The 22,264-nt window shown below is 34.6% G+C and overlaps 1 protein-coding gene across 2 annotated transcripts in view; it reads right to left on the bottom strand.

Moving 5' to 3' along the window:
• Positions 1-22,264, bottom strand: part of LOC111047697 (aminopeptidase N) — an 80,850-nt gene that overhangs the window by 42,566 nt on the left and 16,020 nt on the right. Inside the window, exon 1 of one of the 2 annotated variants that reach the window (XM_039434030.1) lies at positions 1,048-1,250. The exons of the other annotated variant lie outside the window; for it this stretch is intronic. Within the exon in view, the coding sequence (XP_039289964.1) occupies positions 1,048-1,059 (12 nt within the window). The 5' untranslated portion in view covers positions 1,060-1,250. Of the gene's footprint in view, positions 1-1,047; positions 1,251-22,264 lie in introns of those variants that run through there. 2 annotated transcript variants of the gene reach the window in all.

Genomic DNA, 22,264 nt, shown 5'->3' with positions numbered 1-22,264 from the left:
ATCGAATATGGCTCAGAATAAAAAACGTTTTGATAGAAATTATTGTATTTGGCAAGAGTTGTGAGAAAAGACTTATATAAATTAAAACTTCAATTTGAAAAATGTTAAAGAGAAAATTTCAATAATCTAGAAAATGGAATAATTATTTTCACATGTTCACACTACTTACAGTTAAATACATAATTATAGTAATGTTTATAGTACTGCTGATACGAATCCTCTCAGCGCACTTGTAGTTTCCTTCACATGAGCAATGACACTTTTACAATAATATATGTGGACTTGGTAGACACTAACAACTGAGTTTATATAATATAGATAGATGTTAAGGGCTCTATTGGACTTGATGTGTTTTCTCCAATGTTATTCCTTCGACCAAGCTGGAGCTACTGGCATAAAAGTATCAAATTCACTAACATTTGAACCAACTGTACTTTCCTTGTACACCCACGATATTTTTATGAAACTTCCTTCATAACGATGGAAGTGATATTGACGTAGAGACTCATCATGTCACTTCATAAAAAACTTGGAAAAGATTGATTCATTAAGCATCATGATAACATCCGGAGACAATTCCTAGTTTTTCTGTTGATCATAAACTGTGACAATGTCGACTGTTTTCATTCAACAGCTTCATATGATTTCAATTATTCCAAATATTGAATAGTAAAGTTATAGATTTGATAGAAATGTACTTTGGATTGCAATTATTATTAGAAAACCCTCTTGAGAATCAAATGAACACTGAGTTGTGAATTTCCTTTACAAAAAAATGTGAGTGAGACGCTGAAGATCGAATAACATTCAATATAAAATATAGTTGTGTTACAAAATTGTGTTTGTAGGAAAGTAGAGTGTATGAAAAATTGTCGCTAATCGAATATGGCTCAGAATAAAAAACGTTTTGATAGAAATTATTGTATTTGGCAAGAGTTGTGAGAAAAGACTTATATAAATTAAAACTTCAATTTGAAAAATGTTAAAGAGAAAATTTCAATAATCTAGAAAATGGAATAATTATTTTCACATGTTCACACTACTTACAGTTAAATACATAATTATAGTAATGTTTATAGTACTGCTGATACGAATCCTCTCAGCGCACTTGTAGTTTCCTTCACATGAGCAATGACACTTTTACAATAATATATGTGGACTTGGTAGACACTAACAACTGAGTTTATATAATATAGATAGATGTTAAGGGCTCTATTGGACTTGATGTGTTTCTCCAATGTTATTCCTTCGACCAAGCTGGAGCTACTGGCATAAAAGTATCAAATTCACTAACATTTGAACCAACTGTACTTTCCTTGTACACCCACGATATTTTTATGAAACTTCCTTCATAACGATGGAAGTGATATTGACGTAGAGACTCATCATGTCACTTCATAAAAAACTTGGAAAAGATTGATTCATTAAGCATCATGATAACATCCGGAGACAATTCCTAGTTTTTCTGTTGATCATAAACTGTGACAATGTCGACTGTTTTCATTCAACAGCTTCATATGATTTCAATTATTCCAAATATTGAATAGTAAAGTTATAGATTTGAATATTGTACATTATCATATCTTATATGCAATCAATTATTTTATTATGTACCTTTGGAATGGATGAATTTCATAATCAAATTGTTTTATCTTTTCATATTCAATAAATCAGAAATCTTACCTTTATCAATAATCGAATGGCTCCCCGGAGAAACGTTACAAGCGCAAAAATTTAAGTACTCGATTTTTTAATGGAAAAACGTTCCTTGAGCTCTTGCCTATCATGTAGTGACATCTATTGATAAGTTTTATAACTTTTACTAGTAGTTATCAGTAGTAGAAGTTTAAAAAATATCCAAAAAAACCAACATTGACACGTTTTTTCTTAGTTCTTGTAAAATTTGAGAAATGGCGCTTGTAACGTTTTTCCGGGGAGCCATTCAATCAACAAACCTTCTCATTTTACAAGTGAAATAATGGTGATCATTGAAGAAGATATTGGAAAATCAATCGATTTTGAACCAACACTAATCATTAAATACTTGTCAGCGTTATTGATTGATTATATTGGTATGGGTACCAAAACTAATATGATTCCCAGTATCTTTGTAGTTTTCAAATTCTCAACAAGCGTCAGAACCCTTTATAATAATTCTAAACAAGAAATCCATTCAAACACATTTTCCAGCCGTCTTGGAAATCTAGAACTTCGATTAAAGATTGGCGTCTATGATTGTTTTGTCAATGATCTCTGGCCTGCAATCAAGTCAACCACAAACTATGACATATCTGGACAGGTCAGCAGGCCTTGTGAAACTACCAATCATTTGTGACCGACACTGTTGTTATGTTGTTATGGCTAACAACATTGTCACGGGCTCACATCAAACTTGTCATAATTCTCTCGAATTTTTCTGTCCTGAGCGCTCGCTGTCTCTGACTAGAATGCTCGAAAATAATAATTTAATGTCAATATTGAGTGGCGAATCAGTTGAAATCGATCATAAATCAGAATCGAGCTCTGCGTTTAGCGACCATTTGACATCGGGGAATACAAGCGTGCTGGCTAGATTAGAGTCGGTCTGCCGTTATTCAATTTCACAATAGTGCCGGGGCCGGCACAAACCGTGAATTCGATTCCATTATATTATGAGACGCGATTCAATGTTTGTAATTAACCATTCAAATCAATGTCAGATTCAGTTCCATTAAACAACATCCATCATTCCGATACGACCCTATTCAATGCAAAAATAGGGAAATTAATTTTGAATGAATGTAACACACATCAATTATTGTAATTTCAGAGATGGAATCTGAGAAATTCTTAATTTATGTTGAATGAACAATCATTCCTGTTTTATTCATCCACCTTATAATATGAAAGAATTCCACAATACACTTTTTGTGTAGTTGAGAAGTAGTTGATATTGTGGTAATTATTCATATTGAATGAAAAAGACTAAGAAATTGTCAAAAACCACAGATTTATTGATACTTAGAAAGACCAGTTTCGGTTATTACACCATTGTCAATCTCTGATAAACATAGTATATCAGTTTTTCAGAGATTGAAAATGGTGTAATAACCGAAACCGGTCTTTCTAAGTATCAATAAATCTGTGGTTTTTGACAATTTCTTAGTCTTTTTCATTCAATTCCACAATATTGTTCAAAGTAGTGAACTCTGCTTTTTCGAAATGATACAGGCCAGGCTCAATCAATGGAATGAATCTGGCATCAGGCACAATCAACAGAAAAGATTCTTCATTAAATAACGAAGACAGCAAATTTTGCTGGAAAAGATGGATATACACTGCAAGATCTGATAATCCACGTTAACGCCTATTAAGAACCACTACTTTTCAAACGATAAAAGCAATCAATACAAGAAGAATTGGGAAATAAATTTGAATGCTACTACAGGTATGAGTCAGTGAGAACTTATAGCGAGTTGAATAGAGGAGAGAACATAGTGAAGGAGAAAAGGGGGAAAGAGGTGGAGAGTGATTGCCAGTAGATTTGGGTTTTTAGGTTGAAGCTTTTAACTTTTTCATGTTTTATCGATTGAACTTTTAGAGATCATCAGGACTGGTTTGTGAATGCTGTAATAATAATATTTTTTCCCTTTTTCCTTTGTCCTGGTACCCCCAGAAGAAGGGAGTTTATTATAGAGAATATAACAAACAAAAATGGAAAATACACTTATAAAAAGAAATTTCACAAACAAAAAAATGAAGAATAATAGAAAAAGCAAGAATAATAGCCTAATAGTAATAATAATAATAATCATAATAATATTAATAATAATAATCAATTACACTGTAATAGTCAATCACATAATAGTCAATTTCGATTGAAAGGGTGTCTGCTTGAGGACAGCTTCACTAACTGACTTCTTTGAACTTGAAGAATCATTCCCTGTGGTTTGGAATCCACCTTCATATAAGTTGGATTTATCTTTCTAATCATCCCGATCATCACCCACATACAGCATACAGTCACGCATCACGCAGAAAAATGACTAAAAGTCTAAAACATTCATCACAAAATATCATTATCAATAATCCTAGATACAAAAACAGATCTCTCTAAATCAAGTGATTTCCTATAAAACTCACAAATAACCATCATACATCATCAATTTCAGGAATCAGGACATCGGAAAACGAATTTTCTTGTTAGGTTCTATTACGGTATCATTATTGTTGCTTTTATCTAGTTTTCTGTGATGACACGGAGAAAATAATCTGCCACTAATATTCTGTTACGGGAGGTTTTTGAAGTTTAGGATAGGAATTAAGCCAACAGGGATTGAGAAACCAAGATGAGTGCTTAGGTGTGAGGGTTGCAGTGTTATTCAATTTGGGCATCATTACAACCCTGACGACGCAGAGGTGATGAGGAGAGGCGTTTTCAATTTCCACCGTCACCCGGAGCCTGTTTCTGGTGGGGCAGGTCGAACTCACAGGCTTTAAATACTGAAATTACAAAATGATAGTACATAACCCCACTTCCTTATCGTCAGCCTTGCTTGAGGAAATTGGTATAGATTGACAGATCAGTGATTTCATTCAGGTGAAGTGCTTTCGATTTCAATCGTAGAAACTTTAGTGAATGATATCATGAGTGAATCATTGCTCTCATTACGAATTAAAACCAATTTTTTCTGCTATCTTCGTCTGTGAATTTGCTTGAAAGTGTCAAATAAAATTTAAATCACCAACACCACTGATATTATTAAAACACCACTGATACTATTAAGATATTGGTAGTTAGGACGCAATTATCAATCTCCAGTGAACTCTAGGCTAGGCACACACCAGTTAGTCAACACAAGACTAGTCACGTTTAGTCACAATACTTCACATAGTTGCTTATGAAGACATGTCAAATTGCAATGACTAATCAGTGTGAGTTGCGTCATAAGCTACAATGTGAAATATTGTGACTAAACGTGACTAGTCTTGTCTTGAATAACTGGTGTGTGCCTACCCTTGGGCTAGTCACACACCGATTAATCAAGACAAGACTAGTCACGTTTATTCACAATACTTCACATAGTTGCTTATGAAGACATGTCTAATTGCAATGACTAATCAGTGTGAGTTGCGTTATAAGCTACAATGTGAAATATTGTGACTAAACGTGACTAGTCTTGTCTTGACTAACTGGTGTGTACCTAGCCTAATTTTTTATTGATGAAGACGTAGCAAACACGACACTGGTATCTCGAAATTGTTCAAATTAGTCAGTGACTTTGACAATATGGAAGATAGTACATAGCATTCAGTCTCGTCTCTCATATGGATTAGTTTGTTGGGGAAGTACTTACATAACCCATTTGAAGCCTGTATTGTCACTCCAGAGAGCCTTAGTAAGAGCAATAGTTGATAATCAAGAAAATCTGGATTTATTCTCTTCTTTTCAGTCTATGAAAATTTTGCCTCTGAGACACTTGTATGTTTTCAAGGTATTATCTCAATTCTATTGGTCTAGTGGGAATGAAGGCGCTACCTTGGGGCACGAGGCCAATGATAGGAGAACTAGGTTTGCTGAAAGGTTTCCCATTCCTAGACCTCATAGTACTTTTTTCCAAAAGTCTTTCTGTTTCCTGCAAGGAAGATTTTTCAAGCAACTGCCTCAGGATATTGCTTCTGCTAGTTATCCTCTCCCAATTTTCAAAAGAAAAGTGAAGAAGATAATCTTGGCTCTCAATATTGATGTGATTGAAAGTTGGTACCACATCCTAAGATAATCCATTCAATTCAGATAATCTATTCAATATTCCCTTAGCTTCATATTTCTAAGATCTGGCATTTCAACATAATATAGCTTTCAGGTTATTAGGTTGCATAACTGTTATTGTATTTTTGGCAGTTGCTGCTATTTTCTAAGTTCTATTCAATTACTATTTTTCTTAGCTCTATCCACCTTTCTATTCCTGGGTTATATGATTGCTGGTTTAATTCTGAACATTAATTAATTATATTAATCACATGTTTTTTTTTCTAATTATAGACCTCATTACTCTCATTACTCTTATAACAATGTTTCTTTTTCATTAACTTACTCATTATATTATGGATGTTTATTTTTTTTCAGTTTATTTTCAAAAATAGTCCTTGTATTGTAATTTTAGAGATTTATTGATACTCCTGTGCGCGGACGGAAATTTCATTTCTTTGCGCCCAGTACATTTGCCATAATATTATGTTTGCTTGTATTTGAACACAATGTTACTTTTGCTTTTCTTTTGTTGAGATTTGTAATCTATTGTTCACTATTTTTTGTATTTATTTTAATTTTTTATGGCAAATAAAAGTTTCTATTCTATTTCTATTCTATTCTAATTATGATATAATACAATTGTACTTTTATTCAACAATACTGATCACGGTGTGTAATATTCCATTATTTTAAAAATAAGAGCGTAACTGTATAGTTAAATGCCTTTAAAACATGCAACTTGATGAAGAAACATTGTTAGCTATAAATTTGATATGACAATACATTATGTGTAGAAAGCAGCTTTCCTCATCCGATATGATTGTAAATTATTTTGTGGAATACTAGTAAAAGTCCATGAATTGATTAGTTCATTGGATTTGCCATGCTTCTGATGGGCTTCTCTACATGAATCATTTAAGTACACATATATTACTTCAACACCACTTCAGCAATACTAGTAGGGTTGAACACTAGCCTACATCTCATCAGTCTTCAGGATCATTCCCAATTCAGCTAGTAGGGAAGGATCTTTTCCTGCAGGAATTCAAACATTATGCCAAGAAAACATTGAACCATTCTTCTCAAAAGGGAAGAAGTGTCATAGTGAAATCACTTTTATTTGTTTAAGAGATTAAGCAATGATAAATCGCCTGTTAACAAATTTCATCCTTTCAATTCTCAGGCATCTTGTTGGAAATCTATTTCACCATTTTATAAGTGCATCGCTCAATGTAATGACAATTCACAGTTAGAGAAACATCAACTATTCTCTACGATTTCTATTATAGGCACGTGGCAATCTTCCTTTTTTCGTTCTTCTCCCTTACTTTTTTCTTATTTTTCCTGCTTTTTATTTTCGAAGAGTTGAGAGATGATGACCGCTTGACGACACTTGGTCAGAATGGAAGAGACATCGGAATCATCATCATCATCATCATCATCATCATCATCAGTATCAGAATCAACTATCAACAGCAGTAGGCCAGTTATGTCACGTAGTAAGTTGTGTCACGTTTCACGTAGCTGGAAGTGTTGTTTCCTTAGGTACCTGACTCAATGTCGGAATTTATAATTTTCCGAACAGCTTGTCACGTGACAAAGTGGACTCTGCTCCAGCCTCTCGAGTGGATCCCATTTGTTAGCCCACTGGACAACTCCTGTTACAAAAGATCAAATCTACGCATTACGATCAATCCTAGATTACGCTCGCAAAGTGTGGCTGTTTGAGATGGATTACTAAAAAGGCCTCCAGTACAAATTTTCCAATTCATGAGTAATTTTCAATTATTAAGATCAAAGAGTTTGTTAATCCTTTCCCTTCGATTTATTCTTCTGAATAATTCATAAGAATACGTTTCAAGTAGATAAGAGCTCATCCTGGAATCTGAAAATATTAACAATCTCAAAGAGAGACTTTATAGAGATTATTATATAAAACTCTACAGAGAGAACTTCTACCAATCATCGGAGAGCGTAGATACTTTTCGTATTTCTTTTTTTTTTGTTCCTTTAATTTTGAATTGCAGCATTATAAAGATCACTCCATTGTCAAAGGTTTATTTATATCATTTACAAATTATTATGATCATACAAGAAATATAATTTCATAGAGGAGCCAGTAATTGAGAGAACATTTTACAAGTAAAATTCAGTATCACCCCATAACTTATTTGATTTGATAGAGAATCCTCCAATTCTGAGATCTGGAACTCAGATTGAAAGCAATTATTGAAGATCTTGAAGATGAAGATCAATTCATTGTGGAAACTATTAAAGCTTTTTGTATAATTCTGTTGAATAATATTGAGGAACAGAATAAACAAGTTTCAATTTGTCATAGACCTGAGTAATAAGCCACATTCTGAGAGATTGAATTCTGATATTGCTAGATAATGAGCACGGAAGATCATGGTTATTTTATAAATGTAGAATGTATTATCAACTCCAGCGTTGTAGCTGAAGCATTGATTTAGTTGTGAATCTCTCCCAGAGTCTCTTCGAAATGAGCATTAATTACGAGTGTTTGGAATGAACTCAAAACTCTTGCCTCGTCTGAAAGCTTTTTGGATAAAAATACAATTTTCTGCTCAGTTACTCAAAAATGTTTATTCGGTGGACGACACAGTGCTGCTGCAAAAAACTGTTCTGTTCAGCTGTCTCATGCTTCTTGGAGCGTGGGATGCAAAAAATTCACATTTCCTTATTAAGTACATCAGTACAGACCGCAGCCAAAAATTCAGTTATTTCAACGCTATCCATGAGATTAAACGACAGGGAATTACTAAACGGTACAACATCAATTTATTCTGGGTAATCTACCGTTCATCATAATGATAGAATGATCAGGTTGTAATCAGTGAGAATGTAATTACATTCTATACTCACTGGTTGTAATATCTTGAAGTTAAAAAAGTTTTCAACAGTATCCACTCTGAATACAAGGCAGACTTTATTTTATCATTTACGAGGCAGATAAGAGTCTTTTTACTAGCCTACCACAAGATTTAGCAAGTAAGACATGTCAATTTATATTCATCAATTTATAATTTATTACTTTTTATGTAGGACCGCTATTGGATATTCTGAAGAAATATCGGGAAAATTGGTCTACTCATTTATTCAGAATGCCATCCAATATTAGCATGGGCGTACAAACCCGAAGGAAAGCGAGGCATAGGAAGACCAAGAAAGAACTGGATGTCTATACAGGCCAATAGAGCCTAATCCTTGTAAGAAGATGATGATGATTACTTTTAGGAGTAAGATTATCAAAATTTGATTATCTATTCCTCAAACGTTTAAACTTTCAAGTTGAAGTCTACTGTATTTTGCAAAAAACGAGTCGACTTTGAGTATGATCTTTACCATAGAGTAGATATACCGTTTACGTGTATCATTTGTCTCTGTCTTTGCTCATAAGCTTTTCCTAACTACAAAAAATAGGTTGTCAATGATAATATAGAATTGAGATTACTGTGGAAGTGATATTGATCAATAATTCTATTCATTTTCATAACAACCTTGGAAATGTCCAATGAATTGTTTGTTTTCAAGATTGATTCCCACTTGATTCGGTATTTCATTGATTCAGATTTGACGCCCATATATAGTAAATATATGAGATCGAATTTCCCCAACTGAAATTGAAATATTGGTTGATTTTTCGGTGAAACACTCAGTACATGAGAGATCCTTTGGTTCTTGTTACTTTTATCAATGCTTATATAGAATCAATATAATTCTTTCTGGCTGGCTCTGGTTTTCCTTTTCCATTATACAAAATGGTGAGACATCCAATAAATCTTGAACAATTTGAATGTCATGGAAGTGTTCCAAGTAGCATGGGACACTGTACCTATTGAATTAGAACCCATGACAAATTCGTTCAATTTCACGCTAATTTGAACTGTTTGACAAACGTTTTTTGTGCGTAGTGTCGACCAATGAACAAACAGAACGACCGGAACGTCAAGAATTTCCCCAGAAACTCTTCCAAAGCAGTTCCGCGCTAGTTGTCCCGTCAGGTGTTTTTTCAACATAAGCCTATGGGTGACAGCAGGTGTGGTACTAAGATCCACTTCAGACTGTCAGCAATCCTTGTATATAACATTAAAGCGCCCCCATTCAATCTATAATGACAGACTGGAGTGAATATCACTATATAGGGGCTCCTCAACATTCACGATAAGTTACTCCAGTATGGAAGAGTAGCTAATAGGTAACCACTTGTATTGATTTACAGGTACTTTTCTAGTAAATTTGCCCAATTCACATTAGTTGCTATTTTCATAGTTAGCTTGAAGTTGTTTGTCCTAGAAGTACTAAAATTAATCGTCGTGGAAGTTTTATTCCAGTTCATTTTTAACAGTTCTACTCCATTTTGGTTTAGAAGCATCTAAATTTGAAAATCCACTTTGTGAAAATAATTAAGAACTGAAAATTTTGTGAAGTGAACAATAACTACAAGACTTAACCTACTTCGGACTATTTATCTAAATTTGGGAGAGGAATAGCACAAGGTTACCTTATTTTTTCTCTCCCTATCATTTTTGATGATGTACTTGTTGTATGAATCAGTAAATAATCAGTTTTAAGTTGAATCATATTGACGATGAATTCTACATGGAACAAGAAGAGAGAATAAAACAAATTATTTGGTTATACAACAGAGAAAAGTATAACAAATAATCAGATGAACATATACAGGTATGTAACAGAGGATAGAGAAGTGTTTTGCAATAAGATTAAGAACCCTTCAAAAAATACCTGTGGCTTCGGCTATATATACAAGTCTATTATGCACAGTTTCTGCATTATGCAGTTGCCTATTGAAAGATTAGAGCACAAGTACGTCTTCTATTGGTACTAAACGTTACGGAGATGTAGCAAAAGATCTATCTATCTGTTCATGAATATATTTACAAGAATTTTTACAATGTATTTTATATTGTTCATTGTATATTTGTATAATCCATTGTAAATGTTTATGTATTCATACATGGGATAGAGAAATGTTTTTGAATAAGATTAAGAAAATAATACCTGTGGATTTCCGTGGGCTATGTGGATTTCAAATACCTGTGGATGTACAATAGGCCTATCAAATTGGGTGGAACTTTTGAAGTACTTAAACTATTATACAGTATGATTATACTCGAGTTACATTACGAGTCGCAGACGCGTTTTAAACAATGGTGTTCATCTTTGGCGCTTACACTGATTCCTGTTCGACTGATCCCAAAAGTAATAGAAGGTGTTGGAATTTGTGAGAAATTATCAAATGTCACTGATATAATATACATCTAAGAAATATATTCTAGGTAGAGTTTGCAATCTCATGATTATGATTAAATTTAATTCTGCCTAGTCATAACATCTACTTGTGCTTTTTGTAGGCGTAATTGATACGCTATCTGATAAAACTTATGAAAAATTTTTCCCAGTCTTTTTTGTAGACAGAAAACGCAAGACATGCAAACGCTTGCATGCATGATTTAATAGTTACTTAGCGTGACAGCCTAGAAGCAAGAGTGCTAATGAGTCAACTGGCTCTTGAGACTCCACTCCAAACATCTGCCTCCAAAACATGAAAACTTGTGCTTGAAAAGGGGAAGGTTTTCGGCCAACACTGAGAAACTACCTGCTGGGAACACGGCTTGTAGGCAAAATATTCAGGATGTATAACAACTTTGTGCAGTCTTTACAATGCAAGAATACAGCTATTGATCATGATATGAATGATAGTCACACTAGGTACTTACTTATTTATCAATTCACGAATCATTCTATGATTTCATTATGTTCATGGATTTGGAATGATTACGATAGTTTATTAGAAACATTTCCAATTTTTGAAGACTGTTCCGTTCCCAAGTTTCAAGATTTGTAAGCGAGAATACAGCTATTGATCATAATACGAAGGATAGTCACACTATTTATAATCATTTATCAATTCACGAATCATTACTATGATTTATTTATGTTAATGGGTTTAGAAATTATTACGATAATTTATTAGAAACATTTCCAATTTTTGAAAACTGTTGCGTTCCCAAGTTTCAATGAGAAATTCCTGTAGCTGGATGCACCATACTGATTCTTGTTATGATTCTTGTTTCAAGCACAAGACAAGTTACCGAAATGTGTGATAAAGATAATAGAAATGGAAATAGTTCAACTTTAATGAGACATATTCAACAAATAGATATTACTTGAAACTACGTTGATAACACTGAAGGAGTGTTAGGATACATTCTCTGTTCCATCAATAGAGCACAGTTCAGTGCACGCTAGATAAGTTCAGGATGCAAAGGGTTTGATGTTAGACGGAACGCGCCGGAACCCCTCCGTTGACGATAACGTTAGAATACGTTACCGTCTCTCAACGATAGAATTTTCCCGAGTGTGAGGGTGAGGTGTACGTAGTGTATGAGAGACAAGTAGTGAGAAGTGAAGTAGAGATGCTCTGGTATCTCAATTCCTAGAATTCGAACACTGAAAATGATGAAAACCAAGGTAGATAGATAAAACTATCACCTTGGAAGCATCCCTTTCCACCTCGAAAGCTCTGATGCAAACACCTGATAAGAATTTCTTAGAAGCTTCACTGATACACACGAGTAGGTTTCATGGAGATCTCCTTAGCCTAACTATCAGATGAGAGGTTAGAGTTAGACTATCAGACTATGAGGTATTGATTGAAGCCCCTTGACAGAAATAAGTGACGGAGAGTACACTGAACTGATGAGATCCGGTAAAACACGATGTGGAATATCAAGCATGAAAATTGTCAAAAAATTCAAAGCCTTGACTCTTTACAAATTCGCCAAGTAAGCAAGTAACTATATTTTGGATTTTGAAAGTCATTCTAAATCAATTTTGGAATATCTACACAACTTTTAATAATATTATCGTTACAAAAAATATGGAACTGCTTTTTAATCTTCAACCCACGTCTACTTAGGGATAAAACACTTAGGAGTTGTATAGGCACTCAATTGTGTACACACGAATAGACATATATTATTGTAATAAGCACAATTCTGGTGAAGCAATAGCCAATTCCCATCCCCAACAATCACCGACAAGCATTGAACCTCAGCGAAGCCCCTGCAAATATATTGATAATAGGTTAGCAATATATGGATGAGTGCACTCAAGTCACGGAAGAATGCGATTTCCTGACTTCCCGAGGGTGTATATTAGCTGAGGCCTCACTAAACTCAATGGAGAATTCTGTGTAGTTTAGTGAAGCCGTGGGGTGTAGTAGGCTACAGTAGACGACTGTTAACTTCCCGAACTTTTGTTGGTATTTCGGCACTCGGACCTTCTTCCGCCCCATCAATTATTCTAAATGGCAACAATGGAAGCAAGCACTGATTTATGGCCAACAACGATGAAAAACTAGAATTTGTTATGCTAGTTCGTTTCGGCTGTTTTTCCCAGCAAAAGAACTAGATCCGTTTGTATCAATGAATAGTTGTCATCTTATTTTTCTGACTCATTCATCGACTTTCATGCTATTCATCTATTATATTTATCAAGTTGTCCTATATCAGATAAATGTAGTGAAATAAAAATATAGCCTACTATTCAACTATTCTTTACAATACACTATCAAGTTGAAAATCATTATTGTATCTTGTAATCAGCAATTCCGTGAATCACAAATACAAGAACGAATTCATTCAATTCCAATTATTATCAATTAACGGAAATCCTAAATAAATGCTGTAAATCACCCCGAAGACTTCTGCTACTGCAGACTTTGACAACAGGGTTAACAGCTAGATGGAAATTCAATTCATTACCTTGAATATACTTCACTCGTTCCAAAAATGCAAGGATGAATCACGAGAGGCTTCTTCATAATAAAGCGGTAAAAGTCGCAAAAACTCATTTTTACTTCAGTATCAGCTTCCACTTCTCCCTCATTGGAATGTTGACAAAACGGAAGAGAGAAAACAATATATTTCACGTGAATAAAAATTGGTGGTGATCATCATTTCACAATTTATCCATGAAACACAAAATAATTGGGAGAAGACAACAGGCTCAGGAGCTGAGCCCAAAACTGAATCTGTCCCAAAATTTGATGGATAAAAGTTACAAACTGGTTGAAAGGCAAATTTAGCGCTATTACTGTTTTTGCATTCGATACCTCCAATTGTATTTCAAATTATTGGTGATGCTGATTCTTGTACTACTATAGCCTACAACCGTTATTGATTGTTTTGGTTATTGTAACTTACTCTCATCTGAGTCTTGTGAATATACTGTATAGGCTCTATTGCAAGCTTTTGAGCTTTTTTTCCGTCCCAGAAAGACAATTCATAGAGTACAATAAATAATGTGTGCTGGTGAAGTATGTACTCTGGGTTCTGTACTGGCAAAAATACATTACATTCCAAGCCAGGCTTGACCTGAGATTACCAAGGATGAATTCCACTGGACGTTGTGTTCGCCTATAAACTCAATACATGAGTATGTTATTACTTTGACAAAGGAAGGATTGCCATAAAGAGAGAAGATATCCCAAAAGACCTGACTCCTGATAAAGCTCGAATGCGAGCGAAAAATACATCCTAAAGGAATCGCTCGTTTCTTAAGTCCCGAGTGAAAATACTGAAATTTGCGACCGCTGTTTTCTGTTCAGACAAAACTCCATCTGTTTCTGCCAAGAATCTTGCTACATGCTACGCTCGCTTCCTTTTTTTAGAAGAAATTTTCTCCTGAATGTTTCATCATACATATTTCATGACTTGTGTGCTTCCGTTTTTGTAACGTTTTCTGAATTCTGCTTCTCTACGGTTATCATAATGATGGTGAACTGGATAAATTGTTATCGTTATAGAAAGTTTAGTGGTGATGACGGGGAAAATATTGACGATTTTCTCATGAATACATCTATCCAACTTAAGCAGGATGATTCAATGATAATCATTATAAATGGCTTTTTCCTTTCTTTTCTGATGCAGGATAGAAAAATCTTTGCAGTACGAAATATTCTTACATGACTTCTGACTCCTGACACAGTGTTTGGTGATAACATTCAATGATATTCATTCACAATGAAAACACAATTATATTAATAGATATCACAGACATTTTGTGATATCTGACATTATATTTGTGTTTTAATTCTCATTTGTTACTCACACCCACCTGTTGAAAGCTCAAAAAAAAATGTTTAGGTGCTATCAAATATATTATTGAGCGAATCATCCAGTTTTCCGTGAATACGGAATCCCTTATCTATTATCAATAGAACCAAACATCGTGCATCTATCAATAATAGACAACAATATGACAAACATTATTGGACATCTCAATACATTGTCACACACTGAATAATGTTATTGTGATTGAAAATTTTTGTCTGATTCAACAAACTATCACACAGGATAATTAATTCAATTTTTCTTAGTATATACGGTTTATGTCAAAATGTAAGGCTGATTCGAATACAGCAAAAAAGACCGAGTGGAATAACTGTAAATCAGTCATATTGTAGCGACACAGCTACTAGACCTCAAACAGTGGACCATAAATTATTAGTAGACTGTTAAGTAGAGTCATGACACATTCATTGGCCGTGAATGATGAATTGTTCATTCTTTGTGTTGGGAGGCCGCGAGTGGAACTTGGGAGGTCCTCAAGTCAAATCATGAATGAGATCAGGTTGAGCACTCTTCAAATATGGGGAGGGGATAATCATTTCTCCCCTCAATAATAATAGATAGCAGATGTTCCCCTCTCAACTCAAGTGAGGAGAACTATTCAATGGAACGAATGGAATGTATTCGATATTGTTTTGATGCGATTCTATAATGAAAATACAATCGTAGTGGTGTATAGTAGCCTACTACTCAGAGGTCCTAGCAATGAAACTGACTATTATTGACTTCATATACTGTTGTTGGTGAGACGTAGTGATATTATTTATCCATAATGAAACACTGGGATATCGTCTAGTTATTGATAAATTACATTAACGCTATTATTGACTTCATATACTGTTGTTAGTGAGACGTAGTGATATTTATCCATAATGAAACACTGGGATATCGTCTAGTTATTGATAAATTACATTAACGCCTATGGTGTGTCATCTAGTGTCTTCTTTTGATCATGTAAAATATTCATGATGAAACACTAATTTTAATAATTTAGAAATATCACAAATTTATTGGAACATTTCATAACTTACATGTTTCAACAACTATAGTGTCATCTTCAGTGACTGACTATTACACATTTGACATACGATTCAGATAAAAGTAGTTCGATATTTTCAAATTTCATTCAACATACTAAAGAATCATAGTGTACATGAAATAATTGTTATCACATTATAATTTATTGTTGATCATTCATGTACTCTGTATCTTCATGACTACTAACATTGATATTCTATGGCGAATATACTTATTATTATTTGTTCCATTCGTTGTTGTGGCGTCAATAAAAGTCACTGAGACCACTCAGCTAGAAAGACATTCAGCAAGATGATTTTATTATAGTAAACATATTGTAGTGTGTAGCGCTACTCAAAATGCAGTTCAGTTGAATGCAAAACACGAAACAATTTTTCTGATTTGACAAGATAAGTTTGTAGTTGATAATTCGAGTATAATCTGTATAATACGGCTCAGTTTTCAGGGTTGAACTTACATTGAATCATAATTCAATTGTCAATTGATTTTTTCACAACAAATGGATCTGCAAATTTTGGATGAACGATGAGGACATTATTTTTCAACCCCAGTTGGCCAGTAGTACAGGCTGAGTGTTTTTTTTTCTAATGCAAGTACATTAGCTGCATTCATTTTTTCCTATCCTGTTATGCAACACAGTTCCTCACAAAAGCCACAAATCGCTATCTAGTGAATCTTCAGCATTTTCCATTAGCGTATCTCTACCCTCTGATCTTGTTTAGCACCCTTTTCTGCAGCCGACCGTTGTTGAGAGTGTCATCTCTGCAGCAGACGACCACTCTATTATTTTCCACTCGAAGGCTCCTCCATCCATCTTGCTTGAGCGTCTTTTTATATAATCGAGAACTACCGGCAGTTGAGCCGGGTCGGCAGCTGACTGGTCACCCGTGATGTGGTTCCCATTTTTTCCCGTCACTTTTCTTTTTGGGCAGGACATTGTCCTCCCTTGTCCACTGTCCACTGTTCACTTCTGTCTCCATCGTCCAGTCACTTTCTAATCGATGAAAAACTGCTTCTATTAGTTTTCGACGGCTAACAATTTTGTTATCGTTGCCTCTGCCTACTAAACTACTAGAGACTTTCTAGGCATTGGCTCCTTGATATTCCATCGTAACTGGTGCTGCAGTTTTATTCAATCGAGCTTCTGGAAATCTATTTGACACTAGATTATCCACACTTAAAAATGTTCCGTCACTGAGATTGCAATACAATATTCAATTACAATTATTTCAAGTAGGAGAATTGCCAGAAGCTTTCCATGTGTTACATTATTTTATTTATTGTTAAAATATTTTTTCAAGAAGTAGTGATTCACTGGACCTTCGTTTAAAATTCGTCAAAGTGAAATTTTTTTTGTGTAGTTGAGAAGTTGATATTGTGGTAATTATTCATATTAAATAAAAAGACTAAGAAAATGACTAAGAACCTATTATGGTTTATGACAATTTCTTTGTCTTTTTATCTCAAGTGAAATATGTTTTTTAAATTGTTCATGATCGATTCAGGCTTATCTCTTTATACTCATACTTCATTTTCATAAAAAATAAGACTTGTTTGATTCTTTTCTGTTGAAATTATGTTATAAGCCAGAATATTCAATGATTATCTTCAATCTGAGCAATGTTCCAAAACATGATCAAGAATTAACCTAGGAGTAGTGCAGAAATGCAACTTTCCACTACTCGAGTCTGATGAAATTTAGAAGAGTGAGTATGAGTAAGTTAGAAGGTTAAGAGAGAAGTTCAAAGACTAAAATCCTGTTAGCGTTTTATTATTGGAGGGTCATAAGTAACTTTATTTCTGTTTGGAACAAGCAACTGAACACAATCTGATAATGTCTATTTTGTATTGTGTCTCTTCCACATCAACACGCTTCTTGTATGACAATTTTTTTAAAACTTTTCTTGTATGGAATAATAGTTGAATTAATTTATCCTGTTCGATATGCTGCAGCTTGCATCAAGTAGGGTTTATGATGTCTGCACGATGACAGGTCAATAGAGTTGTACAAACTGATATGAAGTTATTCAAGCATTTTTTCTCAGGTTATTTGGGTCACCATCCCAACGAAACGGGTTGATGTTGCTAATTTGGCCACTCAATCACAGTGCTGGTTCTGAATTTCAACGGCTTTGCTATCCAGGTCAAGAAGAAACAACAGGTCTGTTTGTTGACTACCATTAACAAGAGACGAACACCAGATGCGTCCAAAGCGTAGCAGGAAAGATTCACATATTCGGTCCTTGAATTCATGCGGGCCAGCGGGAAAATAACGATGAGGGAGAAAAAATAACAGAAACAAGGAAGAGAAAGGAGAACATGTGACAAGGACGAAATCAGTGTCCTGGCCTGGTCCTTTGGGGCTTCGAATTTCGAAAAGGTGCGTGTTTTTTGGCGGGAAGTGACATTGCCGTGATGTTTGGGGAACATGTGGTATCCGCTTCCCCGAAAAACAACAGAAAGGGCTTCTCCATTGAATAGCCTGCAGTCGACCTTGTGGCGTGTGATTCTTTGCTGGAACTATTCATGGAGAGTTAAAACACTGAAAATAGTTTGTTTCTTCAAAGTGGTTTGCAATAACTTCTCTCAATGTGTGTTTACACTATTGGATAGTTATCACTTCAAATCAACCTTTTCGAAAGCATATCTCTTCTTGAGTATTATCTTGATCCATGATTCAAATTCTGTGGATGGATTCCGACGTATCATTATCAGTGAATATGTCCGGTACAGCATTGAGAATATTATTCGCATGAGTTCAAATGGGACTATTCATACTAGCTCGGCCGGCCAGAGTGAGGATAGTCCCATTACAATAATTATTCATGGGAATCATATTTTCATTGTCCCGGTCACTGATACTGATACTGATAGGTATTGGAATCCGACTTCAACAGTGATTTTCAGCCGAGCAAGCGAACAGCTAAGGTTTTCTACTCCATCTTGACTTGTGGTCTCTTCTTGATGGAAAAATATATTGAATATTATTATGGATTTCTGTAATGGATGTATGGATCGATTACTGTATGTTTTGGTATGGATTCATGAACCTGATGGACTACCATTTTCAATAATGGAAACCAATAGAACACAATCGAGATTCAACAATATATCTAAACAAAGAACAAGGTTCTTGCAACTTTGAAAACTATATTGAAAATTGGAAAATGTAACATTTCTTTTGATATAAGAATAAGTTATTCCAGAAGAATATTCTATGTAGAATGCTCTTGACTATTATTTGTTCAATGGAATTATAAGGGAAATGAGGTTGATCTCAATCGACGTTTGTTATTAAAATGTCAACAATGACAATCTAATATTGTTTATTGAATGTAACAAAACTAAATACAAACTAAGAAATTTATTTCGGAATAGATTGAATGAAGTAGTAAAACGTCTGTAATTTAAAAGCTATAAAAGCGTCTGTTACATTTTTGGTTCAAAACACTATTATTATCTTGAACTGCAGCCAACAATCTGGAGCTGATAGATCAATAACATTCGCGTCTCCTCTAGAACTACTAACAACATAATGACAGTTATTTGTAGTAATAAATACAGCTCCCTCTTCCAACAGCAGTCCTTCCATTCTCTAGTACGACTTCGAGTCACCCTTTCTCTTGCTCTCGATATAACAATAGAAGCAGCATTAAAAAGACACACTTTGAATTAATTTTCATGGGTGGTCTTAGACAGAGAGAGAGTTGAGAAAGGGTGGATATGATTGACGGTACTGTATGGGGTGCAGATATTGTTATTTCGAAAGGATTTATTTTGAAAATTCTATAATAACCGGTGGCTTTAACCCCTCGCAGGCACTCAGCCCTTTGAAATTCAATTTCAACCCTTGACCTTCCCTTATACTCCTACTATTCCGCTCAGATTCGTTCATATAATATTCATCCTTCCTTTATTATTTGTTCCCCTTGCTTCCTGAGCCCCATTCAATAGCATTGGCTGTCCTTTAATAATGTATGACCCCATATTTGTAGATGCTAAACTTTGTAGCCCACTTGATTCTGCCGTCGTCATGTTTTTTCCAGTCTGGATGGGAGTCCCCATGTAGGTACTTATTTCTGTTGTGATGATTGTTGTTATGACGCCTTGGACAAAGATTGCCTTTATTGATATCGACTACAATGACAACATTGTTGTCATGCAAATTGCATCTGTTGGAGAACTACAGCAACTACCCTTCTTACTTTCTCTTTCAATCTCTCTACATCCAATATATCCTCTCTCTTTCTCCTTCCCTACACTACTACTACTCTTAGCTCCTCATGTCCTCATGTGTCAGCACGTTCTGTATAGTTCATAATGGAAAACTTTGTTTGGATTGTATTTATGTAAGGATCTGTAGAATAAGTTTCACTTGTTAATGGTAAGTGAGTATTCCAAGCACTTTGGTATGATTTACACTCGCATGAATACGACTATATTTCTTATACGAGTATTCGTAACTTGGAGATGAATTTCAATGTATCTGGTCATTCGAGATATATGCTCGTTATATACACTAACACTGATGTATACTAGAATGTATTTTTAGTCTAATAAAGTTTGACCTCTGTTTATGGGGATTTATCTTGTGCTATGAACTTTCTGATATGCAATATGAATAAGAAGTTAAATCATTCTCATAAAGCTCTATCTTACACCACATCTCACATACCACAGAACACAGAACATAATATATACAGAGAATACCTTCAGCGTAATGAGGAAGGAAGGCTTTCGCTTGATATAGAGCTCATGATATTTTTTTATCAAATTGAATGAAGTTCGGTTTTATGAGAATCAAAAACTAATGATTCAACGTGGTCTTACAAACAGAGCACACCAATTCAACAAAAATTCGGAATTAAAAACATGAAAAGGAATCAATACCACAAAGCATCAACAGTAGCCTCGGACTTCACTATATATGAAGTTGGGAAATACAGTAACACTACAATCTCCCTTACCTTCTAAAGTAACGTATAAAAGAGCTGGAAATGAGTAGCGTTTGAAATACCTCTATTAAGTTAAAATTCCTCTAAGCTCATCGAGATCGTTCCAATAACAAAATATATGAGTAACCAAGAATATTGCTACTGAGATATGAATACAATAAAATGTGTACTGATTGGACATAGTATCCTCCTAGCTTGAATTCCCACGAAAGCTGGCTGATGATATTTCAGTAAAAATGATCAAAGTTATTCATGGTTGAGAGCAATTGCTACTAAAAGAGACTGGATTTCCTCTCCATTTATGAATTCAACTCACACATTTAAAACAGCTAAGATTTTCACGAAAATATGTGGAGTCACATCTGAAATAGTTGCTCTACCTAAGATTTCCAAGGAAATATATAGACAAACTTTGAAAATAGTTGTTTTACCTGAGATTTCCAAGGAAATTGATTGCATCTGAACATGCTCAGTACACAATCCGACAATGGCGACAGATCCTGCTGCACGGGAAACAGGAAACTAGAATCGGTTCAGATTTATTACTTTGGACTTTTTGTGTCAGCATTGTCTAGCGTTGAGAACAAAACTGTTGGGCTGTCAGACCTTTTCCTTCCCCAGCCTGAAAAAGGAAGTGCAGCCTCCCAGCAAGCAGCCTGCTAGGTAGCTTGACTCAACACACCCTAATCGACTTGCAATCACTTGATGTGCAGGTTTTTTCTGTTATGTGAAGTCAGCCAAGTACACCAGATCTGGAGTTAAAAGAACGAGATGGGATGGATAATTATTATATCTAAGTACTCTAAGAAAAGATTGACTTCATGATTTAGTTGGGATTCAGACAGATGTCCTCCAGGTAATAGGTGGTAGGCCTATTTCCAAAAACTAGAATCAGAGATAAAAGACGTTTTTTAGAATAAATCTATCAACAAAATGCACGTTGAATATGTTTAACCGTGATTAATAGTTAAAATCATTCTCTTAACTTCTCACTTTAATAACAACAAATTCATTCTATGTAAAGTCAAGATGACTAACTTGTCGAAAGAATAATCACTTATATTTTCGAATATCAAAACATTATTATTACTATTATTTTGTGAATATTTCCTACTCAATCTCAGTAGTATATCATGTTGGCTTCATGAGTACTCTTGATTGCAACTCTGACAAATTTCTCCAAAACTACTAACTAGTTTCCAACCTCCAGTACCCCCTTGACTCGCGGTGGATGCTGCGTGAAATAAAGCGGACGATACAATTTTAAAAACCTCTGACGCAATTAGCGTGGTAAAAGTATGAATAAGAATAACTGCAGCGGCTGTGGTCTTCAAAATGTTACCGATTTTTATTTCAACAGT

Source organism: Nilaparvata lugens, chromosome 8 (assembly GCF_014356525.2).
Source record: "Nilaparvata lugens isolate BPH chromosome 8, ASM1435652v1, whole genome shotgun sequence".
Taxonomy (NCBI): Eukaryota; Metazoa; Arthropoda; class Insecta; order Hemiptera; family Delphacidae; genus Nilaparvata; species Nilaparvata lugens.
This window is presented reverse-complemented; position numbering and strand designations above follow the sequence as displayed.